At 33.3% G+C, this 8,962-nt stretch overlaps 1 protein-coding gene and 1 long non-coding RNA gene across 5 annotated transcripts; both read left to right on the forward strand.

Annotated features, from left to right (window-relative positions):
- Nucleotides 1-1,018: 1,018 nt before the first annotated feature.
- On the forward strand, nucleotides 1,019-4,400 carry LOC116778146 (uncharacterized). 4 transcript variants are annotated; one of them, XR_009753476.1, is made up of 4 exons: nucleotides 1,019-2,274; nucleotides 2,678-2,973; nucleotides 3,575-4,138; nucleotides 4,218-4,400. It is a non-coding gene; the product is annotated as an uncharacterized LOC116778146 (long non-coding RNA). The 4 variants fall into 4 exon arrangements; XR_009753475.1 differs by having other exon boundaries at nucleotides 1,019-2,973; nucleotides 3,575-3,831; nucleotides 3,908-4,138; nucleotides 4,218-4,399; XR_009753477.1 differs by having other exon boundaries at nucleotides 1,019-2,973; nucleotides 3,575-3,703; nucleotides 3,908-4,138; nucleotides 4,218-4,396.
- A 1,246-nt stretch (nucleotides 4,401-5,646) lies between these two features.
- On the forward strand, nucleotides 5,647-8,578 carry LOC116777732 (uncharacterized). The gene is made up of 2 exons (XM_032671431.2): nucleotides 5,647-6,026; nucleotides 6,841-8,578. The coding sequence occupies exon 2, from the start codon at nucleotides 6,851-6,853 to the stop codon at nucleotides 8,048-8,050; it is 1,200 nt and encodes a 399-aa protein (XP_032527322.2). The 5' UTR covers nucleotides 5,647-6,026; nucleotides 6,841-6,850; the 3' UTR covers nucleotides 8,051-8,578.
- Nucleotides 8,579-8,962: the final 384 nt, after the last annotated feature.

Genomic DNA, 8,962 nt, shown 5'->3' on the forward strand with positions numbered 1-8,962 from the left:
CTGAACAGAATATTTAAGGACGCTCCCGTTGATTCTATTTTATCGTTTTTATAGATAATAATGGAAAGTAACACTTGTTAACTATTTTTAAATATAATGTGAAGCTAGTATTTTAATATGAGAGATAAATATAATTAGATGGACACTCGTATTAAATAGTTTTTAGAAAGCTGAAGTAATACAAAACTTCGATCCTGATGAGCACGAAACAAAACGAGAATAGTAAGTAATGAACAGGGCATAAAAATATTACAATGACCATTCGTTTCTTGCGATACACTCTTGAATGTTTTTTTAAAAACTAAATTGGACAATTATCGTAAGCGTTTTTAAAAATATATGAAAATAATGACTGAGCATTTTTTTTAATAATGAAAGAATAAGCAGGTCTTCGTCATAGTTTTGCTCATTATCATAAGTATTAAGTAGTGTGGTATTTCTAAATAAATAAATTGTTAGGAACTGGAGGGTAGAAACAGTATATATACTGGTAGTAAGTAGAAAGCGTATTAAAGGGTGGGGGGCGCCTTGCTGTCAAATCGTCAGTCGGTTGGAAATCGTCCGTGCAGCACCACAGTCCAAGCATTGTATCGTTAAATTATTTTGTTTTATACCTTCATATAAGTTGCTGTCATTACTTGTACCATTGAAATTAATTTTTACGATTAAAATTTTGAGGCTAGGTACCTACATAACTCACATTAATGCGTAAATGCTTTAACTAAAATTATCATTAATTGTTTGAAAAGCAGAAACATACGATTAATCGATGTAATCAAATTTAACAAAAATATTTCATTCGCCTTTGACACCATCATTTGTTAATCACTATACTCCAATTAAAATATATAAATTAATGCAATAAAAAAGAAATAAACGGCAATCATTATGTAAGTATTTCATTGACGAAGACGAATAATTTATTACTTAGGAAACGAATGTTAGATAAAGATTTGTTATCGGGACTGATAATATTAATTGTGTTTAAATAATACACATGGTAACCTAAGTGCAGCGCCGTCTATTATAATTCGTTTGACATGACTATACCAAACGGGTCTGTCATGCCTTTCGCAAAACTATCGAAATAAATTATATTAAATTTGTTATTCTGCCATGTGAGGTATGTTACCTATTGAAAATTTATTTAAATCCAGTATCCTGTACTCCTGGGGAGCGCGTTTGCTGGGAGCTCTGGCACCAGCATTCAGAATGGCGACCCCATATGTATAAATGGCGAGAGCATTGGAGGAATGCGGGTGCGGGGAGCAAAGAAACTTCGTGAAACTAAACTATACAGAAGAGATAATACTGGGAATGTCTTCTTTAGGGTTCTAGGTAATATTTTTCGTCAGGTTGTGGACCAAAGACCGGAATAAAAAACATTCACTGTGATTTCATAGTTCCCGTACATCAGATAAACGTATGACAGTCGTAATTAATATAGAAATCTCCAGTAACGTTAAATTCCGAAGTAGTTCAACTTACAAGGTTAACTCGCGTACCCTGCGATTTTAGAGGATTTTTTCCCTGCGGATGGAATAAGCTTTGTGCTGAAGTTTTCCCAAGATATAAATATAGTTATATATATATATATATATATAAATATAGTTCTTCAAGAGAGAAGTGCATAGTCATTTGAAGAGGCGGCAACAAGCAAGTGACACCTCTGATATTGCAGGCGTTTATAGGCTTCCGTACCCGACCTGCTTAGCATCAAACATGCCGTACGTTTGTTTTAACATCGAAGTTCCATAAAAATAATAATAATCAACTTCATCATCATCATCAGCCTATCGGAACCCACTGCTGAGCAAAGGCCTTTTCTAACATGGAGAGGGTTAGAGCACTAAGCACCACGCTTGCTCAAGACAGGTTGGCGATTTCAATCTTATAATTTGAAATTATAAGACCAGGTTTCCTCACGATGTTTTCCTTCACCGTCTGTCAATGGTGTCCGTCAGTGGTGGTGAAAAGATCACATTTGTACTTGCCAGGTTTAGAACCCGCGCCCTCAACTATCTGAGGCGGGCCTTTAACCTCCAGGCCTCCACGAATAAATAATAATAAAATCTGTCTTAATAAATACATTTTTTTAAAATAAATGTATTATTTTTCGATAAACGCAAACAATTAGCTATAGAAACTTTCGAGGTTATAGTATTAAGTTTATAAAAACCACAAAACTGAAATGAACTTATCAGTTCCGTTAACTTTGTTAGTTACTATTAAGATTAGTTTGCTGAAATCGTCTAAATTTCAAGGGCGTCAAAGGTTTTGTTTAGCGGCTTTTTCGTAACCTCCGCGCTCTGACCTTTTAGCTATTATTAAATTGCGAAAGTAAATTACTTTAACTTCATTCATTGTTATTCAGAAACTGGTTTGTTTCGGATTTGGTAATATTAAAATTATGGATATTTATTATTGCCTATCTTAAATGTTTAATGTATATGTGTTGACTATGTTTGATCCTTTATACTGGATGATAAATTTTGTGGGAGTCGTAACTGTAGACAGGATTTCATAGAAAATGCTAATACATTACCCTCCGGCTCATTGATAAGGCTAGAATGTACATAAATTCTTTTGAGAATTGTTATGTAAAACACTGCTTTAACCTAAACGTATCTTTTATGTTTCTGTATTTATTAAATTATTAATAATTAAAACACTCTAGGGCGTCCGTAACAATGTAGCGTTGACAATGGCGGACAAATTGAAAGGTGAAAGGTGAAGTGATGGATCTGCGACACGGTTCCTGTCTAAAAGGACGCTAAGATCAAATCAGCACGGATGAAGGCCATATTATAAAAAAAAGAAATATCAAATCAAGCACAATACAATAGTTACAAAATAATGCTAAGTATTTAGTTTTTATAAACGATTTATAAAAAAATCTTTCCGGGCGTTCCAATTTCAAAGATCTGTGTAGTTGCATGGTAGTCTGACTCATTGAACATCATTATTCCACAGGTAACAATTAATATAATATATATAAATATACATTAGGTGTTTGAAATACTACACTATAATTATATTATCTGTACTGAAAATGTGTGATTTAATGATCATATTTCTGTTATTGATAAAAATACTATAATAAAAACTTGTTATCAATTTTAAATTCCAGATTCTTATGAGATTCGTAGATAATTTACGTCATTTAAAATAATTAATTTATCATTATTATTGTTATATTTTAGGCTTATATCAATATCGTTTGTGAAGGCCTCGTTATATCAGTTGCGTTTTTTTTTTTATTTTAATTACAGCAACAGTCAATAGATATCTTGACATCGTTACTTAGTGCAAAATTTAAATGTTAAAACTCAAAAGCAACCATTGCTTGACATTTTTTAATACATTAAAAAAGAGAGAGTTCTATCTTTATTTCCTAATTTACGAAATTTAGGAACGTTTTTGTCGTTCATTATGTTTTCAAAAACATTATTTTTTAATGTTTGTTATAGACCAGCTTGTAAAGTACTGTCCGGATGCGATATTTATTAAAACAAGTACCCCAGTGGATATTATATCCCGTGTCCTTGAAACTCAGTGAACTTTCCATAAACAGGTTCATAGGATCAGGAACCAACCTTGACTCAACTCGTTTCAAGTACTTGCTACCCAAGAAGCTAGCTGTAGCCTCTACTTCCTGTCACCGGTCTCGGATATGTCATCAGTGAACACGGAGACAGTTGTGGTGTGATATCACATGCAGAGTTTCATTCTATTCAATATTTTTTACAATTTGCAATATGTCTTATTATAGTCTCACTCACAACTAGGAGATAAGGCTTAATTTTCAAACGTGGAATTCAAACCCAAAAGGTTTCTGTTGTTGAAAAAATCTTTGGATGTTGGCAATTACGTCTGTTTTTACTAGTTTTATTTGTTGCACCTGTAGGGTCTGATGGATATAGCTGGTGTGCATCTCAGCAATATCTACCCTAAGATAGGTTCAGTTTATGATCCTGCAAACCTGTAAAAGACCCACAAAGATGTGGTTACAAGCGCCTATGAAGTCATCAAACTTGAAGGCTATAATTTCTGGGCTATTGGACTATCTCAATCACAACTCTATCGCGATATACTTTACAACATGAATAGTGTACACCCTGTCACAACCTGTGTTAAGGTATAACATATATGTTGACACTACTTATTTAAGATGTTTCTAAAATACTTAATAAAAAAAAACCTATATTTCTTCACAGGGTGAGCATGGTATGAATGATGAAGTTTTCTTGTCCCCGCCTTATGTGCTCGGGAGAAAAGAGGGTGGGCTAGCCCCGCTTTAAAAATCAGCAGAACTCATGTTAAAATTGTAAGCCGCATTAAAGATTTAGGATAATTTATATGTATAGCGGAATGTATTTAAGCAACTTAATTGTTTAAATAAAAAAGTATTATAAATATCTTTTATTGACCAGTACCTAATTTCCCACCCATTGTTATTTATTCTGTCATTAAAAATATACAATCTTAAATTAACAAAATAGAGAAAATCCAACATTCAATTTCTTAAATTTCTTACAAATCAATTTCCACTTTTGTTTGAAAACAATAACATTGATATTTAAACTACTTAAGTATTAATTGTATTAGTTTATTTATCAACTAATTATTCAATTAATTGCAACAATTTTTTTTCAATAATCTTTAGTATAGGTGTAACATTTTATTCCCTTTCTTTTATTTGCACAAATTTGTGTAAGAAAAAATAATAAATAAAGACCAGGTTATATGAATATATAATCATGTCGCCATTTTAGGGCTAGTTCATAAGGGTGTAAGATTCAGAATCAGATCTAACAAATCAACAAAACTCGATTTGGTAAACATTTTAAGAAAAAAAATCTTACCAAGCTCTGACGTAATAATCTAACTGAATAAAACTTAGACGTTTAGAAACTTTAATTAATTTTTGTATTAATTTATTGAATTATGTTCACAATACCGCATAACATACTGCAAGAATTTTCTTGTTAAACATTGCCTTAAAACTTGTGCATCAACAAGGGAGTATATTATATCATCCGTTGTATTTATATCTAGTTAAGCTTTCAAAATCATCGTAGATAATTTACTAGGACGTTGTAAAGATTACATACTTTAATTAACATACAACACAAAACTTTTAAAGTTCAATCTATGTACTATATTTCTCATGATACTTTCGGGTCCTTACAGCTACCTCGGTAGTAAATGTTTTTACGGCTCTGGATACGAGTCCTTTTGAGCCTACCTCGGTAGTTGCCAAAATTAGTATTTGTTTTGTAGTAAAGTTTATTATTACGATTTAAACTTGTATAAATCGTTCTTACAATTAAAAAATAAAATCTCAAAGTTGTTATCAAAATCTATACTTTTTGCATATTTATTTTTTAGAAAAAAAAAATATCTAAAGTACATCGCATATATTTAAAAATCATATTGTTTATAGTTTTATAAAATAAAAATATGATTAGCATATTGAATGCTTTCTAATTTATTGATCTCCCAATATGATCCATTAAAACAACAACGTTAATCACTCAATTTAAATAGTATGTATTACAAAAAGACCAGTAATTTTCTTTTATCACAAAGAAATAGTTGATATTACTGTTTTTTTTTTCAATTGTCAAAGGACACTCGTATACAATCATTATCTGTACTTCTGTGTCGTCGTACATTCGAATGGCGTCCCAAGGGAATCGCCCGTGATCGTAAAACTGATAAAAATACTATAAAAACAAAATGTTCGTAAATATAATGAACATTTAAAATTTTAATAAGCTAATATTTCTATAACAATACTGATTGTTTATTCAGTCATTACGGTGTACAAAATACAAAGATGTAGAATATCGACAATTAATTCTAAAGTTTGATTTATGGTTTTCTGACGGGCATCCCTAGTGTAAACATATTAAAAAAACAAACACCAGACACGATCAATACTGCGTACCTGGGAAAATTTGTTTGATACTTTGGTGTCTGGCTTGCTGAGAGGAGGTTGCGAGCGGAGATACCGGCTACAGGTAAATTTATTGTCTTTGTTAATTACCAAGACATTATCTTATTTTGATGTTTTTTATTCATATCTTTTATACTTTTTCAAATATAAGTCACAAATTCATTCTTTAGTGTAGCGATTGAAGAAATATATTAATATATGAAGTATAAAAAAATATTACCATCTTTAGTATTTATTTTAATCTAATGTTTTTAAATATATATATTTATATTTACTACTACTACTATATTCACACAAAAAGTTTTTCTTAAAATCTTGGTCCCTCATTTTTTTTAAATATAAAATGATGAAAATTCTTAAAGCATGAAAAAAAATGTTTGAAATTTTTCTACTTACTTAATAGTTACTTGTTATGTGTCAATGAATTCTGCTTTTCTAGTTCTAAAGCCTAAGCAAAATGTTAATTTTTAAAGACTGAAAAAAATTTTCTTTGTGGCATAGGGTACCTTAAAAATTTTGAAATCCAACATGGCCGCGCAAGCGCCATTTTGTAGTAAAAAAAAATCATTTTAATAAATTTAAAAAATCATCTAAATTGAATTTTAGCTATGCTGAAGAAGAGGCAGTTCAGACTTTGTTTTCATAACTGAAACTGAAATGAAAAACAAAAAAAAATATTAAAAAATCTGAATCTCCAGAAAAATTATAACTAAGAGAGTTAGTTAAATACATAATAACATAAATTTAAATTTGATCACTATTTAACTGAGATCTATTTATCGGAGAAGGTTTTATTTAAATACTTGATTTTTTGCAGCTGTATCTTATTTTTATATGTGGTCTCTATTATATTATCTGATATATTTTCTTCTTCTTAGGCTGAGAAGAATGGAGGAAATGGAGCATCTCACCTTTACTGAATTCGAAGTGAGATCATCACATTGGGTGCATGTCACTCACATTATTGACCCCATGAATTTCTTTGTGCGACCAATTAAATACGGCAACTTCATAGAGTGCATCGAACGCACCTACCCCCAGGAAAAGCCTTATTCATTGAATACATGTGATTATGTTCTGTTTAACGTCGAATGGGCAAATAAGGCGCCGAAGTTTGCTCGTGGGCAAGTGTTTTATATCAGTAATGCCAACGATGTGATCACGTGTGACGTTATGGCCGTAGATTACGGCAACCTGGTGCAGGGTGTACCGCTTTGTCACATTTGGAGGCTGAACGAGACTTGTAGGACTCTGCCGCCGTTAGCTGTGAAGTGTCAACTGATCTTCTGCTACCCGAAAAACGGGAAAGAATTCGACCGTAACGCCATAGAGGCTTTCAAATACTTCGCCGGCAATGAGAAAGCCAAAATCATCGTCGAGAGTAAGAATGCTGGGAAGTTGACGGTGGAGATGTACAACTCAGGCCCTGATGATATATCCACGCTGCTGGCGATGACCGATTACACCAGGATGGGGTACGTCGAGCCCACCGTCAGCAAGATTCACAACGACATGAACAAAAAACTGGCCTACGCCTTCAGGCAGTACAGGGTCGGTCAAACCATCCACGTGAAGGTTCTGAGCGGTGATTTATACAAGACGTTCTACGTGGGCGAAGTCCACGACTTCCAGACCTACAGGCACGAGTTAGAGAATTTCGCACACTTCGCCAACAGGGGCGACCTGGTGAAGCCGTTACCCTGCGAACTAATGCCTGGCACTCCGGTGTTCGTGAAGGAGAACGAGGTGATCTACAACAGGGGCATCATCAAGGAGGTGACCGTGCCGTTCGTGGTGGTGTACGTTCACCTCGTGGACATCGGCCGCAACTATCAGGCGCCGGTGTACCACATGCGGCACATGGTCCGGGAATGCATGGACATGCCGCCGATATCGATCTTTTGTCGCGCCAATGAGAGACAGGCCCAGTACAACAGCGGCTACGCCAGATTCATCCAGCCGGGGAACGAGTTCCTGATAACCTTCGAGAAGCTCGGCAACGAGTACAACATACCTCACACGGTATTCATATCCCCGCTACAGAGAAGGCCGGCGCCGGAGGCTGTGCGCCAGCGCCGCCGCAACTAGGCAAAACCCACCCCGCTCTCTGACTATGTTAAAATCAATCAATCTATGATGTAATCTATATTATTGATGTCAATTAATTTTTGATTTACAAAGACTGCTTGTTGTAAGATTTTTTTGCATTTTTACTAATCACTATGATATTGGTGTAGACTGAGTCTTAAGACGGTCGTCGGTGTGTAACGTTAAGTCGGTCCAGGGGACGTTCTTTACCCCGCGTATTGTATTATTATATAAAATGTGATTTTATGTAATATTAGTTTTAGAACTACCTATACGGTAGGCAACTTTACCCGTTTCAGACGTTTTATCTATCAGAATTAATCTATCTGTCTAATGTAACCTTTCCTAATTGATTGTTAGAGAGTTTATTATTTTTTATGTATATATATATATAAATAAAAAAAAAGAATGTGATTCTATTTTTTTTATATTTTGTTAATGATTCTTTATTCTATATCATAACTGTGTTAGTTATAAGTTGATGTTAGAAATGGATGTTACTTTTTTTTAATAAATGTACTTCCTTCGCACGTGTGTTTTATTTGTTTATAGTTTAACAGCTAGCGTCAACACGTGGAGTTGTTAGTCTAGAAAAGGACAACACTAGAAAGTCTTTAGTCTAGATAAGGACAAAAAAGGAATTAGTGGAAATTATTTTAGACTGTGTAGGTTGTGCCTATAAAGTCAGATTTACCACGTTTATTACGTGTAAGTTGTTTGGCTTTTGCTTTTCACCTGGGTATTATTAGACATTAAAATTTCTTATCCTTCAGTAAGACATGAAGCGATGCAACTTTTTTTTGTAAAAAAAAACCTTCCTTGTATTTATTGAATATCTATTGTTTTAGATCTACTAACAAAATTCCTAATTGTGACTTCAGTCGAACCTGGTAAATTTTATTACATTCATAA

The sequence above is a fragment of the Danaus plexippus genome, chromosome Z (genome assembly GCF_018135715.1).
Source record: "Danaus plexippus chromosome Z, MEX_DaPlex, whole genome shotgun sequence".
In the NCBI taxonomy this organism is placed as follows: Eukaryota; Metazoa; Arthropoda; class Insecta; order Lepidoptera; family Nymphalidae; genus Danaus; species Danaus plexippus.

Excerpts from the sequence above, each read along its gene's own strand:
- LOC116777732 (XM_032671431.2), top strand. The coding sequence starts at position 6,851 with ATGGAGGAAATGGAGCATCTCACCTTTACTGAATTCGAAGTGAGATCA.